This window comes from Eumetopias jubatus, unplaced genomic scaffold (genome assembly GCF_037043125.1).
Source record: "Eumetopias jubatus isolate StellerSeaLion01/CBP00866 unplaced genomic scaffold, mEumJub1_p1.0 scaffold_9, whole genome shotgun sequence".
In the NCBI taxonomy this organism is placed as follows: domain Eukaryota; kingdom Metazoa; phylum Chordata; class Mammalia; order Carnivora; family Otariidae; genus Eumetopias; species Eumetopias jubatus.
This window is the reverse complement of record NW_028274815.1, coordinates 22,452,605-22,472,706: the sequence shown is the minus strand read 5'-3', so window position 1 is coordinate 22,472,706 and position 20,102 is coordinate 22,452,605. Positions and strand designations below refer to the sequence as shown.

The following is a 20,102-nucleotide window of genomic DNA, read 5'->3' as shown; positions in this document are numbered from 1 at the left end:
TTGTCCCCGCGGGCGGGGCGAGTTGCTAAGGAAATGACTGCCCGCAGCGCCGCACCGCGCCGCGCCGCGCCGGCCGGGCGGGGTCTGGAGCGGCGCCGTTTCCGCTTCCGCTCCCTCTCTGCTCCCGTCCCGTTACCGCCTCCTGGCCGGCCTCGCGCCTTTCACCGGCACCTTGTGTCGGTGGTGCAGCCGGGCCCGCTCCTGCCACGCGCGCGCCCCCGGGGCTCCGGCTCCGGCACGGGTCGCGCCCCGCTCGCCTGCCCCTGAGGCCGCCGGCCAGCCGCCGCCATGGGTGCCTACCTCTCCCAGCCCAACACGGTGAAGTGCTCCGGGGACGGGGTCGGCGCCTCGCGCCTGCCGCTGCCCTACGGCTTCTCCGCCATGCAAGGCTGGCGCGTCTCCATGGAGGTGAGGCGGGAGAGGCCCAGAGGCGGGCCGCTGCAGGGCGGGAACCTGACGGAGAAAGGGAGCGGGGGGATGGGGTCATCCCCGGGGAAGGGTCCCTATCGGGAGCCTGCTGCTGCAGCTGCGGCGGCAGTTTGACGGGCGGCAGCGAGAGTGGGCCCGGGGCCGAGAGGGAACTGCCGGTGCCTGGGGATCGTGTGCCGGTGGCCAGTTTGGTGGTGAGATCTCGGCCATGTGGGGAGAGGCACCTTCCGCCCACTGACCGCCCTCTCCCCGTGCCTTCGCGCCATCCTCTCCTGCCAACCCAGCCCTCCAGGCTCATAAACGGTGTGAGGTGTAGTGTGGGAGTGAGGATGAAAAGAGGGACTATTTGTTCCTTTACTTTTGCGAGGACGAGGAGAATAGATGGGCATGACTACTTTTTTTTTTCCCTCTTAAATATGTGCTGTGTGAGGCCTCTTTGGACGAGGAGTTTGACAGTGAAAGGAAGCCTGGGCAAGCAGTCTGTTTCAAATTCTTAAACACCTAGTTGCTTGGCTCTGGGCACCGAATGTTAATTTAAGAGGCTCGACCTGACCTCCAGGAATTGTCAGTCGTTTTATTCTCTTCAGGGCCTTTTACGACCTTTGGAAAACTTCAGTTGTGTCGATCAGTATCATTCCTTTTTTATTATGCTTGATATTTTTTCCTCGGGATTTTTCTAAAACTTAATCCGCAATTGTCATTTGCCTGTGCTTGTTGTGGTTTATAGTTTCCTTGATTTGTAATCATTTTATCATAACCTATAAAGAACTTAACCTATAAAGAATTGATTTTTCTTTTCTAGAAAATTTTTTTCTGGATAAAAGGGAAAGGTGGAAAATTTCTGGATAAAAAGAAGTAGAATTGGGCAAAATGGATGTGAAACTACAAGGGAGAACAGGGAAAACCGTGCAGGAAGGAAAGGGAGAAAGACGTGTGTAAGACATGTCTTTGTGAAGAGTATTGTGAGATCTAGGCAGAAGGGCCAGGGAAATGCTGTAATTATTTCTGGGATTAAGGGTTTATCTACTTACTCGGTGGGCTTCAGGTAACAGCCTAATACTACTGTCTCCCTTGGGAATTTCTTCAAATCCCTCGCTCCTCCCTGTGGTTAGCTCTGGAATGACAGTATAAACTTAAATGGTTTGTTCTCAGACTCAAATTTTATACCCACAGCTGACTTTAAACAGTTCTGTCATTAGGTATAACATTTGAAGAATGAGGGGAATCCTATAGTTCATCTCATCTAGTTTGGCTCCCGCATTTTATAGCTGGGAAATTGAGGCCCAGAAAGGTTAGGACACTTGTGCCTTGGTGGAAAGAATCTGTGGGATGAAGTTGTTCGAGACACTTACTGGACACTTATCATAGTGTTTCAACCTGAAGTATAGCATTCATATTTCAGTGGGGTGCTCAGTATTGAACTTATTGGGTGCTTGGTAAATATAATTGAGTGTTAGAAATATCTGGATTTAACTTCAAAAGAAAAACCTTAATGTAAGGCTGGGGCTTGGGTTAGTTGCTAGTTTGGAGAGTCCATTTCTATGGCATTTTCTGTTAATATTGTAAGATTTGAGGTGACTCATCTCACAGTAAGGCTTTTCCTTCAGGTTTCTCATTCCTTATTTTCTGCTTTCTTCTCTGCTATGGTTTTTCTAGGGGTTTTGTTTTGTTTTGTTTTGGGTACTCTTCTTTCTAGTTTTCTTTACTAACTTGAGTTGCTTGGATATTTAGTTTTCCAAGTTGTTTGCCCAGTGAGTCTGTTCTGTTTGCTTCTCTGCAGGGTATTTCCCTTTATTTTTGGTTTCTCCTTTGGTAATTAGAAAATGACTTTTTTTCATCAGCAGCTGTTTGGTTTGTAGAGATCTTGTTAGACTATTCCTTAGATCCTAATCTTCCTTCTGAGAGGTAACCAGTTTGGGTTTTAAAATCTTCCTATTATGCTGTTTCTCAGTTTACCTTTGTCTGAATGGTTATCTTTAATCAAATCCTCTTGAAGTCCTACTTGGGATCCTTTTCTGCTGCATCAGTACTTTTCCTCCTGGCTTTGTTTCCTTTCTCTCCGAAGTATAACTTAGTTTCTTTGCTATGGCAAGAAAATAACTATGACTTGTAGGCTCTTGAGTGAATCTTATCTTTTCAGAAAGTGTACACGCCTGTTCCTCTTAACCTTTAGGGCTCAATCCCACCTATTTATCAAGTCTGTTGACCTTATTTGCTTGGTCCTAATGATTCCTTTGAGGTAAGTTTATGCCAATACACATTACAGAAGTTGCTAAAATCCTAATTGATGCATAGATTCAGCCTTAGAGAGTACTATTTTACCCCTTCTCTTGAGGCAAGGATGGCAACTATCAATAGCTGGCATTTTATACTTTCTGCCTCTCTCCAGCCCCTCTTGCTGTGGAACCAGGGTGTTTTGAGGAGGGGTAAACAAAATACCACAGTTGATGTTCCCTTCCCTTCTTCCTTCTCCATGGTTTGGAGGGACCCTCAAGCTGGTTGAGGTATGTATTTTGTGGGTTAACAGGTAGGTTGTGGAAGGGTAATATGGAAAGGCTCTGAGTTTTTGGTGGCTAAAGAGAAGTCCAATCTGAAAATGGTTTTAGTTGATGTCTTAAAGGGACACGGGTACTTTTAGTTTTGGGTTATGAGATTCTCTGGAAGTGACAAAACTGCTTTCTTTGGGAAGTTAGGATTTTTTTTTTTTAATTCTATGAATTATATTTGCCTTCTTTAAAAGGCAGTATCAATACCAAGAGTATACTTTTGAGTAGGCTAGCTGTTTACTGCCGTATAGAGGCTGGCTTATTAGTGGTCATAGAGGGTCATCTAGAATTGAATGTAGATAATGTTAAGCAGAAAATTCTTAAGATACCTACGTGACAATTTCAATCATTATGTTAATGGAGCAAAATATAAAATGGGATACTACAAGGATTGTATGGGGTTCCACTTAAGAGAGGGTGTCTGAAGGCTGAAGAACATTTATTGTCCGATCCTCAGATTAATGCCTCATCTCTATATCTTAAAGCACTTTTTACTTACTGTACCAGATCAGAATTCCTTTGTCTAGGATGCAGTTAAGCAACTTCTATAAAAGGGCATTCTTTTCGTTTGATAAGCATGCAGTACCTAGTCACAATTCAGAGATAGTATGAAATGATACCAAATGTATATCCATGAATATGGAGAAATTGTTTTCTATTATACTATTCCTTTATAAGTTCATAAGCAACTGGAAGTTAAAAAATTTATTCCTTAAGATTTCAAGAATATTTTACATAAATTATTTCTATTGCCCAATCCTATAGCAGATGTTACTACTACTCCTCCTCCCCGACCCTCTATTGGGTTATCATCTTGGAATTGTACTTTGAGAGGTAAGGTAAGGAACTGTACTTTGAATTTGAGTATAGAAGTTTAACAGATCTGATCAGTAGTTCTTGCCATTGTAAGCCATTTTTAAAATGATGCTGTATGAAAGCATAAATCTTTAGAACTGATCTTAAAGCGTCGCTGATATATAATGACATGCTTTAAACTGAGTACTGATTTCAGTGGAGTTGTTTTCTGTTTCCCTTTAGATCCTGTTCAAAGATGGAGTCTGTCAACTTTTAATCATATGTAGTACCTAAAAATGTATATACAGATTTCTTACTAAACAGTTTTATTGAGATATAGTTCATATACTGTATCGATTTAAAGCATACATTTCAGTGGTTAATATAGTCACAGAGTTGTACAACCATCACCACTCTTGATTTTAGAACAGCTTTATCACTCAAGAGGAAAACTTGTAACCATTACCAGTCACTCCCTATCTCCCCTCCTCTAACACCTTGCAACCACCAATTTATATTTTATCTCTATGGATTTCATAAAAATGGAATTATAAAAATGTCACCTTTTATGTCTGCCTTTTACTAAACAATATTTCCCTTTTTTTTAAAGATTTTATTTGAGAGAGAGAGAAAGAGTGAGCACGACAGGGGAGGAGGGTAGAGGGAGAAGGAGAAGCAGATTTCCTGCTGAGCAGGGAGCCTGACATGGGGTTCAATCCCAGGACCCCAAGATCATGACCTATACAGAAGGCAGAGGCTTAACTGACTGAGCTACCCAGGCGCCCCTCTAAACAATATTTCTAAGAGTCATTCATGTTGTAGCATGAATTCTTTTTGATGGCTGAATAATATTCCATTTTATGGATATTTTGTTTATCCATTCATCAGTTAATGGATATTTAGATTTCCACATTTTGGCCAAGATGAATAATGATGCTAAGAATATACATTTATAAATTTTTATGTGGAAATAAACTTTTATTTCTCTTGACTATATTGTAGGAGTGGAATTGCTGGGTCATATAGTAACTCCATGTTTAACATTTTGAGGAGCTGTCTAACTGTTTTCCAAAGTGGTCACACCATTTTGCATTCTTACCAGCAATATGTGAGGGTGTCAGTTTCTCTAAGCCTCCCTACACTTGTTATCTTTTTATTATAGCCCTTTTAGTGGGTGTGAAATGGTATCTCATTGTGATTTTGATTGTATTTCCCTGGTAGCTTATGATGTTTGAGCATCTTTTCTTGTGTTAATTGCCACTTATAGATCTTTGGAGAAATGTCTGTTTAGATCTTTTGTCTGTTTGTGTTGGGTTGTCTTTTTTTTTTTTTTTGTCTTTTTATTGAGATGTAAGAGTTCTTTATATATTTTGGATACAAGTCCTTTATCAGATAGGATTTGCAAATATTTTCCCCTATTCTTTGGGGTGCCTTTTTGCTTTCTTGTTAGTGTCCTTTGGAGCACAAACATTTTTAATTTTGATGAAGTCCAGTTTCTCTATTAAGAGTTTTATAGTTTTAGCTCTTATGTCCATTGTGGGTTAATTTTTGTGAATGGTGTAAGGAAGAGATCCAGTTTCTCAGTTTTGTATGTGGATATCTACTTGTCCCAGCACCATTTGTTAAGCCTATTCTTTTCCCTCACTGAATTATCTTGGTATCATTGTTAAGATCATTTGACTATAAATAATGAGGGTTTATTTCTGGACTCATTCCATTCCATTGATCTATATACCATGGCCATGCCAGTACCAATTGTCTTGATTACCGTTAGCTTTGTGGTAAGTTTTGGAAGTTAGGAAGTGTGAGTTTTCCAACTTTGTTCTTTTTCTTTTTTTCTTTTCTGGGTCCCTTGCATTTCCATATGAATTTGGGATCAACTTGTCAATTTCTGTGCAAAAGACACTTGGAATTTTGATAGGGATTGTGCTGAATCTGTAGATCCAGTTGAGTGTTGCTATCTTTAACAACATTAAGTCTGTAGTTTTGGTATCAGGATTACATTGGCCTCAGAATCAGTTGGGGAATGTTGCTTCCTCTTGTATACATTGGAAGAGTTTGTGAAGAATTGGTGTTATTCTTTTAAAAATGTTTGGTAAAATTTACCAGTGAAGCCATCAGACTGGGCTTTTCTTTGTGGGAGGTTTTGTGTGTGTGTGTGTGTGTGTGTGTGTTTTAATTATTTTATGTTAAGTTGTGCTAAAATATATATAACATAAAATCTACCATCTTCACCATTTTAAAATGTACAGTTCAATACTGTTAAGTACATTCACACTGTGAATGTGTGAATTGCCAGAACTATTTTCATCTTGCAAAATTGAAACTCTGTTCCAGTTAAACAGCTCCCCATTCTGCCTGCCCTCTGCCCCCGGCCCCTGGAAACCATTCTACTTCCTGTTTCTATGAATTTGACTACCCTAGGTACTTCATAGAAAGACACATTTGTCATTTTGTGACTGACTTCTTTCACTTAGCATAATATCCTCAAGGTTCATCCCTGTTATAGCATGTATCAGAATTTCCTTCCTTTTTAAGGCTGAATAGTATCCATTGTATTAATATACCACATTTTGTTTACCCATTCATCTGTTGATGGACACTTAGGTTGTTTCTTCCTTTTGTGTATTATGGATAAAGTTGCTGTGAACATGGGTATAAAAATACCCATAAAAAAAACATATCTTCAAGACCCTGCTGCTAAGTCCGAGACTAAGGTGTCTGCTGAGGGCCCACTTTCTGGTTCCTAGGTGTCTGTCTTCTAGCTGTATCTTCAAGGCAAGGGCACTCTTTGGAGTCTCTTTTGTAAGGGCATAATCTCATTCATGACCTAATTACCGCCCAAACACCCACCTCCAAATAGTATCATGTTGGGGATTACATTTTTTTTTTTACACTTCCAGGCGTGGATTTTTATTTTCACAAAGAGACAACAATGCCTTCCCACATACAAGTATTTACAAAACCCAACTGATTCACCAAGCTAGAACCTGGGTTTTTTCCAGTTCTCAACATAGTTGGGAACATGGAAATGTTAGTACCCACACAATTCCCAGAGATGGAATTTATCCACCAAACAGTGTAGATTACCTAATAAAAGTGCACTTATCTGCACAACTCAGTCTAAAAACCTCAGTGATACAAACCTCATGGCCAAGGTTTCATTAATCTATTTGGGGATTATATTTCAACATATGAGTTTTGGGAAACACAAAATATTCTATAGCATTGAAGTAATATATGTATGTAATTTTAAAAGATAGTAATACATGACTTTTTAAAACCAAAAATGTAGTTTCGTTCCCAACTACCTTCAAACTTTTTGTCTGGTTTGTAAAGATTTAGATAAATTTATGTATATAAATGTAAATGGTTGATCATCCAGTTACACAGGAACATTTGTGGTTGTATTTATAACCTTAGGAGATTGACATCAGGCAGGATAACGAGGATTTTATTAACACAGATCCGTTGGTTGCCTAGAAGATCAGAAGGTTCTGTGTGGTATGTGATTTTAAGTAAGGCAAGGCCTAAGGGCCCTGACTCAGGTGACCTGTGTATTCTGAGTCATCTCCTTTAGACTGTCAGCTGTTATTGTGTTAGGATACATCTTTAGAATTAGGGTAGGAAGTGAAGGAGGAGGCATCCATGAGGTATTTGTCCTGAGGCAGCTGGGAACTCACCATCATAAACAAACATGGAAGTCCTACTATGTTGCAGAACATAGTTTTAGGCCTCAGAGCTGTAAAGAAATTTAAGACAGTCTTTGCTTTTGAGCTGGTTTACAATATGGTTTTGGACCTAAGACTAAGACTCTCTTTTCCCCCACAGAATGCTGGATGACAATACAAGAGAGTATATACTGAGTAACCATGTTATTGGTAGAGAGAGTAAATATTAAGAGTTTAGAGAGAGGAATGATCATAGAGTATTGGTGTGATTGAGAAAGATCCCTTGGAGGTGGTGAGACTAACTGGACCTTAAGGAGAGAGTATAAATGGGGACAAAACGAGAAGAGGAAAGTGGAGGAGAAGGAGATCGGAGGGAGGGATAGTGGAGGAGAAGGAGATGGGAGGGAGGGATGGAGGAAGGAGAAGGAGATCGGAGGGAGGGATGGAGGAAGGAGAAGGAGATCGGAGGGAGGGATGGAGGAAGGAGAAGGAGATCGGAGGGAGGGATAGTGGAGGAGAAGGAGATCGGAGGGAGGGATAGTGGAGGAGAAGGAGATCGGAGGGAGGGATAGTGGAGAAGGACATCGGAGGGAGGGATAGTGGAGGAGAAGGACATCGGAGGGAGGGATGGAGGACTTCAAGGCTTGCTTACTACTTTGCGGGGGTGGGGTGGTCAGTGTCAAGAGTGGAGTAGTTTATTTTGGGGAGTGGTATGAAAATTAAGAGATTAGGTTATAGAAATGGGTAGGAATGATGATTGAGTGCCTTAAATTGCCTGTAAATTGTGCAGAATTAATCTTTTTTTTTTTTTTAAAGATTTTATTTATTTGAGAGAGAAAGCAGGAGAAGGAAGAGAGTCAGAGGGAGAAGCAGACTCCCCGCTGAGCAGGGAGCCTGATGCGGGACTCGATCCCGGGACTCCAGGATCATGACCTGAGCCGAAGGCAGTCGTTTAACCAACTGAGCCACCCAGGCGCCCCCAGAATTAATCTTATATCCAGTAGAATCCATTGAAGCTTTTAGCAATAAAGTGTTATGTTGGGAAGGATAATCTGGCATCTGAATGTATGTAGGCTGGATTACAGGGGCAGAGAGTAGAAGCAGGAAGGAGATAAAATGCTATTAAGAGTAAAGTAATCCAAGAACAAAGTTATAAAGGAAAACTTAGTAGGATTTGGTGATTGGATGGTAGAAGAGAGCCAGGAAGTCAAGATGGACTGGTATTAAGTGTTGCTTAGGAAAGTTAAGATTCCATGAACAGAAATAAGACCTATACGGGAAGTTCTGATTTTTTTGAAGACTGCTGAGGTTCTGTTTATATATGTTAAGTTTGAAGTGAAGGGACATCCTATAGAAACAGGCAGTTGGAATGTCAGAGAACCCAAGAGAACTTTCAAGAAAGCTGACATGGTTTTCACTATTTAATTATGTACGGTGTTTGGGAAAAAAATGAAGCCTGCAAAATGACTATTTGGGTTGCTATTATAGTTATTGCCTGCTCTGTGAAGTAAGATCTTGAAGGAAAATGTTTTGAGATTAGAAGTTTAAGAGGAAATACAAATCTAAAAAGGGAGGAAATAATTTTAACCAGTTTCCAAAAAATAGTTTAGTACAGGCTTCGTTGAATTAAAAGAAGAGGAGAAACAATGCTTTAGAGGCAGAAGTGGAGAGGTTAGGTAAAGCTGTAGAGAAATTTTGAGGTAGAATAGAGATGATGAGGTAGTTCTTGAAATATGACCTTGATCTAAGTAAAGCAAGAGGTTAGCTCATCTGCTAAGAGTGAAAGAAGAGCATTGAGAGGGCGCCTGGGTGGCTCAGTTGTTGGGTGTCTGCCTTTGGCTCAGGTGGGATCGAGCCCCGCATCGGGCTCCCTGCTCCGCGGGAAGCCTGCTTCTCCCTCTCCCACTCCACCTGCTTGTGTTCCCTCTCTCGCTGTGTCTGTCTCTGTCAAAAAATAAATGAAATCTTAAAAAAAAAAAAAAAGCATTGAGAACTTGAACAGGGTGGGAAAGGTTTGTGACTGACTGTGGTTAATGTATTTAAGCGTCAAAGCAGAACATGTGGAAAAAAATGCTGAATGGAATTAGGGTGCACAGTCAACATGATATCATGACATTTTATGACTAGCAGTACTTAGTGGCTCTGATTCAGGGGTAAAGAAAGCAGTTGGTCGGGTTATACAAGGTTGGATGAGTTTTTCTAGATTGCTAAGAGACAGTGTTGAAATACTTGGCTCTGTCTCAGAAAGGTCAGAGAGAAAGAAAAGCAAGGGTAAAGGTAGGGAGGCTCTGAACAGAGATGCAAAGGGGGAACCTAAAGTGCTTAGAGAAGGTAGAACAGTTCCAAGTGATAAAATAGATCCAGATCCAGAGCCTTACCAGGAAGTGGAAGAGAAGGTAATGTGGAGTAGCTCTAGGAACTGAGACCTCAAGGTATAAGATGAATCTTTATGGTAGGCATTCCTCTTTGAGAATAAGAATAGAGAAGAAAAATGTGAGGTAGGTGCTGAATTTCAGAACAGAATATTTATTATTAAATTCCAGTTTAAAAGGAGTTTTACATATTTTGCAACTATTGCATCACTGTAGTTCTGTGATGATAAGGGTAACTAAGGTAGCTATTCTTATTCCATATTATAGAAGAGAAAATGGAGGAACACCAAAAAATAGCTGGCCAGAAATCCTGCAGTATATCGTAGCATGGCCACTTTAGGACAGTTCAAAGGTTCATTTTGTCATCATTATCATTCAAACCAGAACAATATGGCATATTGTCCAAAAATTTTTAAAGTTAAAAAATAGAAAATAATTGTTATCCAACTCCTACTCTCCAGCCAGACTTCTAGCATATATATACAGTATATAGAGGTGCTTTTTATTTTTTTCTCCTTTTATCACAATATATTGTGAACACATTTCCAAATGAACACATTAATTTTTTTTAACTTTTTTTTACTTTTTATTTTTTTAAAGATTTTATTTGAGGAGGGGTGGGGCATGAGCAGGGGCAAGGGCAGAGGGAGAGGGAGAAACAGATTCCCCACTGAGCAGGGAGCCTCGATCCCAGGACCCTGAGGACCCTGAGATCATGACTTGAGCCAAAGGCAGATGTTTAACTGACTGAGCCACCCCCCACATATTCATTTCTAATAGCTGCATTCTATTGGAGGGATGTACCACTTGTAATCTGATTTCTTCATGGAAATTTGGATGTTCATAATTGTTTTTTATTATAAATAATGCTATAGTGAACATTCTTATACATATCCTTGTACTGTTGTCTTATTACTTTCATAAAATAAACTTTTGGAAGTCCAATTAGTAGATCAAAGGGCATGCACATTTGAAATTTTTATACATATTACCAAATTGTGCTCCAGGAAGGTTATACTAATTTATATTCTTGTTGGTCAGGCTATGAGAATGTGTTTTTACTTCACTCTTATTACCACTAGTTATTATTAATCTCTTTCATTATTCTAATTTACTTCACTCTTATTACCACTAGTTATTATTAATCTTTTTCATTATTCTAATTTGCACAAAAGGATATTTCCTTGTTTTTAATATTCATTTCTTTGCTCTTTTTTCATATGTTCATATGAAGCTAGATCTGCTTCACATGCTTTTGTGAGGAACACAAAAAAATGATTCTTTTTTAAAGATTTTATTTATTTATTTGACAGAGAGAGAGACAGCGAGAGAGGGAACACAAGCAGAGGCAGAGGGAGAGGGAGAAGCAGGCTTCCCGCCAAGCAGGGAACCCGATGCGGGGCTCGATCCCAGGACCCTGGGACCGTGACCCGAGCCGAAGGCAGACGCTTAACGACTGAGCCACCCAGGCACCCCCCCAAAAATGATTTAAATATCGGTGTGGGTTCAAAAGAGATGGTACAGCTGTGATTTAGAGTGGCATTGCAGGGCAGAGAATCATTGTCCTGTTCCACTGGGAAGGAGTGGACAAGTAGAATGCTCTTCCCTCCCCTATCAAAAAGTGGAATTAGTTGGACCAATTTCTCAAATTTTAGTGTTACACTGAGTCTTTTAAAAATACCTAATTTAGGGGCACCTGGGTGGCTCAGTCGTTAAGCGGCTGCCTTCAGCTCAGGTCATGATCTCAGGGTCCTGGGATTGAGCCCCGCATTGGGCTCCCTGCTCCGCAAGAAGCCTGCTTCTCCCTCTCCCATTCCCCCTGCTTGTGTTCCCCTCTCTAGCTGTGTCTCTCTGTGTCAAATAAGTAAATAAAATCTTTAAAAAAAAAAATCTAATTTACTTCTGAAAAAAATAAACATTCCAGTGGCTCATCTTGCTCCCATCCGTCTGTACCCTCCTGCTCCCCCTACAGTTAACTGCTTTTCTTTAGTTTTGTGTGTATCCATGTAGTATTACAGTGTGAAAAGACAAATATCTATTCCTATGCTCCCTCTTCTTACACAAAAGCAGCTTACTAAATATGTCATTCTGTACTTTGCTTTCCTTCTGCACTTTGCTTTCCTTATTTAACAAAATATCTTGGAGCTCTTCCATGGATTTTTTTTTTTTTTTTTTTTTTTTAAGGAGAGCAATACTTGTGGAACTCCAGAATTCACTAAAACAATTTTAATTTAATGTTACTTAAATGAGTACAAGCAGAACTGGGCATAAATTCCATGCCAACAAACCACACTACAAAATCAACAGAATTAAAGTCAACATTAATATGACACAACTGTTTTGTTGATACTAATTAGATACAGCATGACTTAGGTAGTGACTGCTGAGGTACAGTTGCTTATGGCTTTAGCAAGCCTGTATCACACTGTGTCCCATGCCACTTTTCTGTAATCCAACTCAGTCCTCTGTTCTCCCTTTCCTTTATTCCATAGCACTATCATCTTTCTATAGGAGTTATATCATCATGCTATATGACTTAACTATTTATTGTGTTTATTGTGTATATTCCTTGTGAGAATGTAAGTTTTTTTTATGAAGCGCAGGTCTTCATTTTATTCACTATTATTACCAAACACCCAGAACTGATCCTGGAACATAATGGATACTCAGATATTTGGGGAAGGAATAACAAATGAATTCTTAGGCACATTAAAGTCTGAGAACCACTGGTGGAAGATGCTGAGGCAATAGATAGTCATAAAGGCAGGCCAAAAGGTGCAGAAAGAGGAGAGGTAGGTCCAGTAAGGTCAACTAACCCTGGCTCTGAGGGAAGGGAGGCCAGTGTGGCTGGTGGTGCAGTGATTGGAAGAGGGAGAAGATGACCCTTGGTTTCTGGTACTCTCCGGGTCCTGGGGATGAGGCTTAGAGGCGGTTGTTGACAACTTTGTTAGGCCATTGAGGGCCTTTCATGGCAGCCCATTAGATTCTGGGACACTTTTCTCCTGGAATCAATGAGAGGGAAATACAAAATAGTTATTTTTCCGTTCTCTCATTTACTACCTTAAAATAGCTTTTATTTTCTAGATTTGTATAATGAAAGCATAGTCTTATTGCAGGGACAACAGAAGAATCACTGCACTGATTTCCTCAGTATTGATACAGCTAGAAAAGTTTAAATGCCTGAAAGAGGAAGAACCATTAACTTTCACAAGGATAATCAATCAAAGTAAATAGCTGATTATATTCTTTTGTTTATAGAAAGTACCTGAAAGGGAGGTGGGGTTGTGTTCCAAGATGGGGCAGAGTAAGCTGCAGCACACTCTCACCTAGGTTCAACATCTTGGCTTGAATTATGACATAGCCTGGAATATTTGGGGTGGCGGAGTTTTATTATTAGAAGAATTTGATCAAGCCCAGCCTTGCAACCGCAATGTTGTTGCAGCAGGACCATTGCAGACTTCTCTTCACGTGTGCTAATGCCATCAGTGATGAATGATACCTTATTTCCAGCTGGGGGTAGGAGGTGGGAAGGCTGATTACATGGGGCATTGTAAATTCCAGTTAACAATACTAAACACAGTGTAGTTTAATAACATTATTTTTGCGAAGATTCTTTTGTAAATATATCCTCTGCCTAGCCTGAGGGTAACTTATTGAGTGAGTTAAACTTTGAGAGAAGAGGGGAATAATTTGTTTAGATGATGCTTTGGGAAAGTGGTGGTATAAGTGTATATAGTTCTACAAATTTTAGTCCTTTCACTTATGCTGTTTTAGGATTCTCCTAGAAACTTGTCAGGTTGGAAGTGCCCTCAGGTCTCTTTTTCTATCTTCCCTAACATTTTCTTCCTTGAAGTTCACTGATTCATAGAATGAGTCTGGAAGTGACTTTAAAGAGATTTATTCTGGTTCTTCCCATAGTTGCCACAAATCCAAAAGGTCAGGTCTAGAATTCCAACAGCCAAACATTCTGCCATCTGGACTGAGATCTCCTAGGCTGAGGCTGCTAGACTGCAGAGGTAGTGACCTGATTGATCTCTCTCCCTTCCACCCTCCCCCCTTCTTTTCCTCCCCTACTTCCCTCCTTTGGCCCCTTTTTTTCCTCCCTCCCCTGTATTACTTTTCTTATTTTATCATCCCATTTTTCTTTCTTATTTCTAGGCCATGTAGGTCAGCCAGGGAAGGGTTAGTGAGGTTAAGGCGTGAAGGCGATCCTCACGACCTGAGGTGCACAAGGAAGAACATCCTTTGACCGTCAGAAATGCTAATTATGCTCTCTTTTTCCTAGGATGCTCACAACTGTATTCCTGAGTTGGACAGTGAGACAGCCATGTTTTCTGTCTATGATGGACATGGAGGTAACTTTAGCGGCTCATATTGGTGACATTCTTGAACTCCAGTTCCAGACTTTTAGGGGGCAAGAACAGGTCCTCTGTTCTTTTCCTTTCCAAGGTTCTGGTCCTAAGATATCATTTCCTTCCCAGTGCTGTTTTCTCTACTTTGCCATTCTGCCTTCCTAACAGGATATTGTATTGGTTTATAATCTCACCAGCCCTTGTTTTAATCCAAAAAGCCTCTTCCTGTATTAGAATTTATTTTTTTTCCACTGAGAACTAAGTATACAGGTGAGAAAAGCAAAAAGGTGTATTAATTTAGCCCTGCGAGAGTTGATGGTTAAATCTGTTTTCTGGATCAGAACTTCCTAAACAGTTATCTTTCAGATAGGTTTCAGTCTTATAAGATAGTTATTTCCTCGACCCTTGGGGTTCACTCCAATAAGGCATATAAATATTATATCACTTTATATGTGGGAAGCAGTGCTCTGGGTGACCTTACTTTTCTTCTAGGGGAGGAAGTTGCCTTGTACTGTGCCAAATATCTTCCTGATATCATCAAAGATCAGAAGGCCTACAAAGAAGGCAAGCTACAAAAGGTCTGTCTTTTCGTAATGCTCCTTCTCTACTTCTGTAGGCTTTCCCTTGTTTTCTAGTCCTTGGCTTTTCCTATCTTGTTGCCAGTAAACTGCTGCTTATTGCATTTCTTAAAGAATTCTATTCCCACTTGGACCTTTTTAGAGCTGCTTCATTAATCTCAGGTCTCTGAACTGTTTTTTATTTATATGAGAGTGTCTCCTTGTATGGTGGATCACACTGTAATTTGCATGCCATCTTTGTACCCAGGTTGTATATAGGCAATTCATGTTGTACCCACTGTACTTTTTCGACTTGCCTCATACTATTTGGCTTATATACAGGCATTAGAAGATGCCTTCTTGGCTATCGATGCCAAACTGACCACTGAGGAAGTCATTAAGGAGCTGGCACAGATTGCAGGGCGACCCACTGAGGATGAGGATGAAAAAGAAAAAGTAGCTGATGAAGATGATGGTGAGTGTGGCATCCCTTGTTTGAGAGGAAATCAGCATTTTATTTTTTTATTTTTTTTTAATTTTTTATTGTTATGTTAATCACCATATATTACATCATTAGTTTTTGATGTAGTGTTCCATGATTCATTGTTTGTGCATAACACCCAGTGCTCCACGCAGAATGTGCCCTCTTTAATACCCATCACCAGGCTAACCCATCCCCCTACATTCCTCCCCTCTAGAACCCTCAGTTTGTTTTTCAGAGTCTCTCGTCTCTCATGGTTCGTCCCCCCGTCCGACTTACTCCCCTTCATTCTTCCCCTCCTGCTATCCTCTTCTTTTTCTTTTTTCTTAACATATGTTGCATTATTTGTTTCAGAAGTACAGATCTGATTCAACAGTCTTGCACAATTCACAGCGCTCACCATAGCACATACCCTCCCCAATGTCCATCACCCAGCCACCCCATCCCTCCCACCCCCCACCACTCCAGCAACCCTCAGTTTGTTTCCTGAGATTAAGAATTCCTCATATCAGTGAGGTCATATGATATATGTCTTTCTCTGATTGACTTGGAAATCAGCATTTTAAAGAACTCTTCTTTAATATGTATTATGTGTCAATTCTAAGAGAGGATGACTTCTTAGGGACTTGGGGAGTCCTCACATTAAAGAATCCTATGTTCTCCTATATTACATGAGGTTATGAAAGGAGAAAGAATTAACCTTAGTACCTAGTGTCCATAGTTGTAAGCATTTTTGTATATATTATCTATTGTAATTGTGATGGGGTCTCTCTGGTTCCTGTTAATGTTTATGTGACCTTTTTTTTTTTTAAGACTTGGAACTGTCATTAAGCCTGGGCTGTAGGCCTAAAACTAGCATTGTGGGCTTCCTGGGTCCTTAGCCATAATGAGGTTTCCAAATTATCAATCAAAAATGAGAGGTGATAAAAGAACTAGTATTCCTTTGACTAAGAAGAGGGTGAAAGACCAAGACCAAAGGAAGTCTATGCAGGCAGATATTACTCGAGAAGGAAGCAAAGGGGTTTTCTGAGACTTGATAGGAAGCTTGATAGGAGTCTTAGGAGTGGGCGGTGGTGGGGAAGTTGAAACTCCACCTGCAAGGGTTGTGGAAGTGGGAAGGGGGCTGATCCCATGAAGAGTCTGGGGTGGGGGTGCTGATTCAGCCTCTTCCCTGCAGTGGACAATGAGGAGGCTGCACTGCTGCATGAAGAGGCCACCATGACTATTGAAGAGCTGCTGACACGCTACGGGCAGAACTGTCACAAGGGTGCTCCCCACAGCAAATCTGGAGCTGGGACAGGCGAGGAACCAGGGTCCCAGGGTCTCAACGGGGAGGCAGGACCTGAGGACCCATCTAGGGAAACTTCTTCAGAGGAAAATGGTCCCACAGCCAAGGCCCACACAGGCCTTTCCTCCAACTCAGAACGTGGGACTGAGGCAGGCCAAGGTGGTGAGCCTGGCACTCCCACTGGTGAGGCTGGGCCTTCCTGCTCTTCAGCCTCTGACAAGCTGCCTCGAGTTGCTAAGTCCAAGTTCTTTGAGGACAGTGAGGATGAGTCAGATGAGGCAGAGGAGGAAGAGGAAGACAGTGAGGTAAGGGCTTGTGGGAGCAGACAGATGCTGAATCTGCAGAGAGGGCCTGTTTGGTCACCATCCATAGCTGTTGGCTCTTTTCCTTCTTCTATTTTTTTTTTTTTTAAGTAATTTCTACACCCAACATGGGACTTGAACTCAAGACTCCAAGATCAAGAGTCACGTGCTGTCCTGACTAAGCCAAGAGATACCCCACCTTCTTCTATTTTTAGATCAGCGCCCCTAGACCTACTATATTCCAAGGTTTTCTTGCATTCATTATTTTCACCAACATAGGAACCATTAGCCTTCGAACCTCTTCCTTTGTTGGTACTATAACAAATAGATCTAGTTCTAGCCTTTCAGAGTCTGTGTCCCAGAGAGAGAACAAGAAGGTGGTGGTTGTTACTTTGGATATTTGGGTATCTCCTTCTCTGGGCCACTTACTTTCTGGCTGTGTTGCCTGGAAGGATAGTAGGACCCGTCTAGCCTTCTCCCCTCCCCTAGATTTTTCTGTCATGACATATAGTTGTAGCTTTCAGTGCTCTCAGAATCTGTGTTGAGTCAGGGCCTCTTGGTTCTGAGTATGAGTTGGGGGGAGGGGGGCAGGGGGTCATCCCCGCCTCAGCAGCCTGGGATCATCCTTCCGGCAGGAGTGCAGTGAGGAGGAGGATGGCTACAGCAGCGAAGAGGCAGAGAATGAGGAGGATGAAGATGACACTGAGGAGGCCGAAGAGGACGAGGAAGAAGAGGAGATGATGGTGCCAGGCATGGAAGGCAAGGAGGAGGTATGTAGAGACGGGGAGCAGTGAGTCTGGAAAAGCCAAGAGGCAGATGTGATTCCCTGATTGTGATTTGGGGACAGGGAATCTCCTTGCTGCCTTAGGACTGAAGTCCTGGTTATGGAGGCATTTATGCTACAAGGGGAACTAGGTCTTTAGGATACAGTTAGTGCAGAATAGAAAGAGAGCATGCTCTAGTCTTTGGAAAAATTAAATCCATGCCTCTCCTGTTAAAGCTGTCTTGGTGGTCCCAGTGAGAGAGAAAGCATAAGCAAATGGTCAGGGGAGCACCAATGAGGAGCTTATGTCCGGAAGCTCCCATGATGCTCCCTTTCTTCCTCTTAAGCCTGGCTCTGACAGCGGTACAACAGCGGTGGTGGCTCTGATACGAGGGAAGCAGTTGATTGTAGCCAATGCAGGAGACTCTCGTTGTGTGGTGTCCGAGGCTGGCAAAGCTTTGGACATGTCCTATGACCACAAACCAGAGGATGAAGTGGAGCTAGCACGCATCAAGAATGCTGGCGGCAAGGTCACCATGGATGGGCGAGTCAATGGGGGCCTCAACCTCTCCAGAGCCATTGGTAAGTGCCACGAAAGTGTGGGGAGGACTTCTGGGGTCTTACTCTCTCTTCCAGACTACCTGGTAGCAAACTTTAATCTTAATAGGCCCTTGTCCCTTTTTCCAAGTCCTTTGGTATCTATGAGCTTTGTCTGTAAAATGTGTCCGTGAGATAGGTAAGAGAGCTGGCATTTTTGGATGATTAAAAAAGGTAGTGACCTACCTAAGGTTTAGCAACCTGAAGATAGGGCTGAAACTAGAACAACTGGAACTCAGTTTTCCATTCACTTAGATTATGGAACTTTGTAAAGAAAGGAAATGAATGGCAAGGCTCGACCAGCCTCGAGCACAAGTCTTGGCGGAGTGCTTAAAATACTCTTCAACCATTCCTTTACTTCAGGAGACCACTTCTACAAGAGAAATAAGAACTTGCCACCTGAGGAACAGATGATATCAGCCCTTCCTGACATCAAGGTGCTGACTCTCACTGACGACCACGAATTCATGGTCATTGCCTGTGATGGCATATGGTGAGCACCAGTGGAATGCCCTAAAATTCCCTTTTTTATTGCAGCATTACTTGTAGGGTTCTGAGCTGGTTTGGCTTTTTCATCCCTCTAATGGCTGCATTCAGTACTTTTCTCAAACTGCTAGGATTAGAGCCTAGGCAGACATCTTGGTGTCAAAACCCCCAAGCCTAAGGCAGAGCAAAGGACAGTCTCCATAGGTGTTTACATTGGCCCTGGGGGCATCACCTCTCTCTACATTCCTCTGTTTTGCCTTGGTCAAGGACTAAAGAAGTGTGTATTATTTTTGACCTCAGGAATGTGATGAGCAGCCAGGAAGTTATAGACTTTATTCAATCAAAAATCAGCCAGCGTGATGAAAATGGGGAGCTTCGGTTATTGTCATCCATCGTGGAAGAGGTGAGTGCCTGGGTAGAGGAGAGAGGGCGTGTGGTTTGCATAGCCAAGGCTTTGTCTTTTGACCTGAGCTAAGACCAGAGCTGGGAAGTGTCAGTAATTACTGATAGATGCCAAACCTGACTAGAAAGTTCCATTTCCTTCATTTCCCTGCCTTATTCTCATGCATTATGCACTAGCAAGTGGCCTGTTCTGTGACGTCTGTTGCCTCTTCCCCTCCTGCCACCCTGTCTCAGCAGGGTCAGCCCTCTTCTGAGAGTTTAGGTTCCTAGGAAGGTGTTCAAACCCTGAAGCTGAGCTACCTACCTTGTCCCTTTTGTAGCTGCTGGATCAGTGCCTGGCACCAGACACTTCTGGGGACGGTACAGGGTGTGACAACATGACCTGCATCATCATTTGCTTCAAGCCCCGAAACACAGCAGAGCTTCAGCCAGAGAGTGGCAAGCGGAAACTGGAGGAGGTGCTCTCTTCTGAGGGGGCTGAAGAAAATGGCAACAGTGACAATAAGAAGAAGGCCAAGCGGGACTAATGGTTGTCCAGACCCCTGCCCACCTAGACTGTTTTCTGAGCCCTCTGGACCTGAGACTGAGTTTTGTCTTTTTCCTTTAGCCTTAGCAGTGGTTATGAGGTGTGCAGGGGGAGCTGGGTGGCTTTACTCAGCCCATTCCAAAGAGGGCTCTCCCTCCACACAGCAGGCTGGGAGCCTCTGCTGTCTTCCCCAGCCCCCTCCTTGCTCCTTGGGGCTCATCACCGGTTCTGTGCCTGTGCTCTGTTGTGTTGGAGGGAAGACTGGCGGTTCTGGTTTTTACTCTGTGAACTTTATTTAAGGACATTCTTTTTTATTGGCGGCTCCATGGCCCCCAGCCGCTTGCACCCGCTCTCTGTTGTACACTTTCAATCAACACTTTTTCAGACTAAAGGCCAAAACCTAATTGTGCCAATGGTGTCCTTTTTTCAGTAGCTGTCCTGCCCGGCCCACCCAGAATTCTCTGGCCCCAGACTCGACCTCTTTGGTTGCACCTACCAAGCCCCTCAGCGCACTTGTGTGCGTGTGTGTGTGCGT

The 20,102-nt window shown here is 42.3% G+C and overlaps 1 protein-coding gene across 1 annotated transcript; it reads left to right on the top strand.

Annotated features, from left to right (window-relative positions):
• Positions 1-204: 204 nt before the first annotated feature.
• PPM1G (protein phosphatase, Mg2+/Mn2+ dependent 1G) lies at positions 205-19,971 on the top strand. The gene is made up of 10 exons (XM_028099523.2): positions 205-408; positions 14,099-14,168; positions 14,658-14,743; positions 15,065-15,197; positions 16,381-16,796; positions 17,429-17,563; positions 17,904-18,138; positions 18,517-18,646; positions 18,940-19,042; positions 19,362-19,971. The coding sequence occupies exons 1-10, from the start codon at positions 289-291 to the stop codon at positions 19,566-19,568; spliced, it is 1,635 nt and encodes a 544-aa protein (XP_027955324.1). The 5' UTR covers positions 205-288; the 3' UTR covers positions 19,569-19,971.
• Positions 19,972-20,102: the final 131 nt, after the last annotated feature.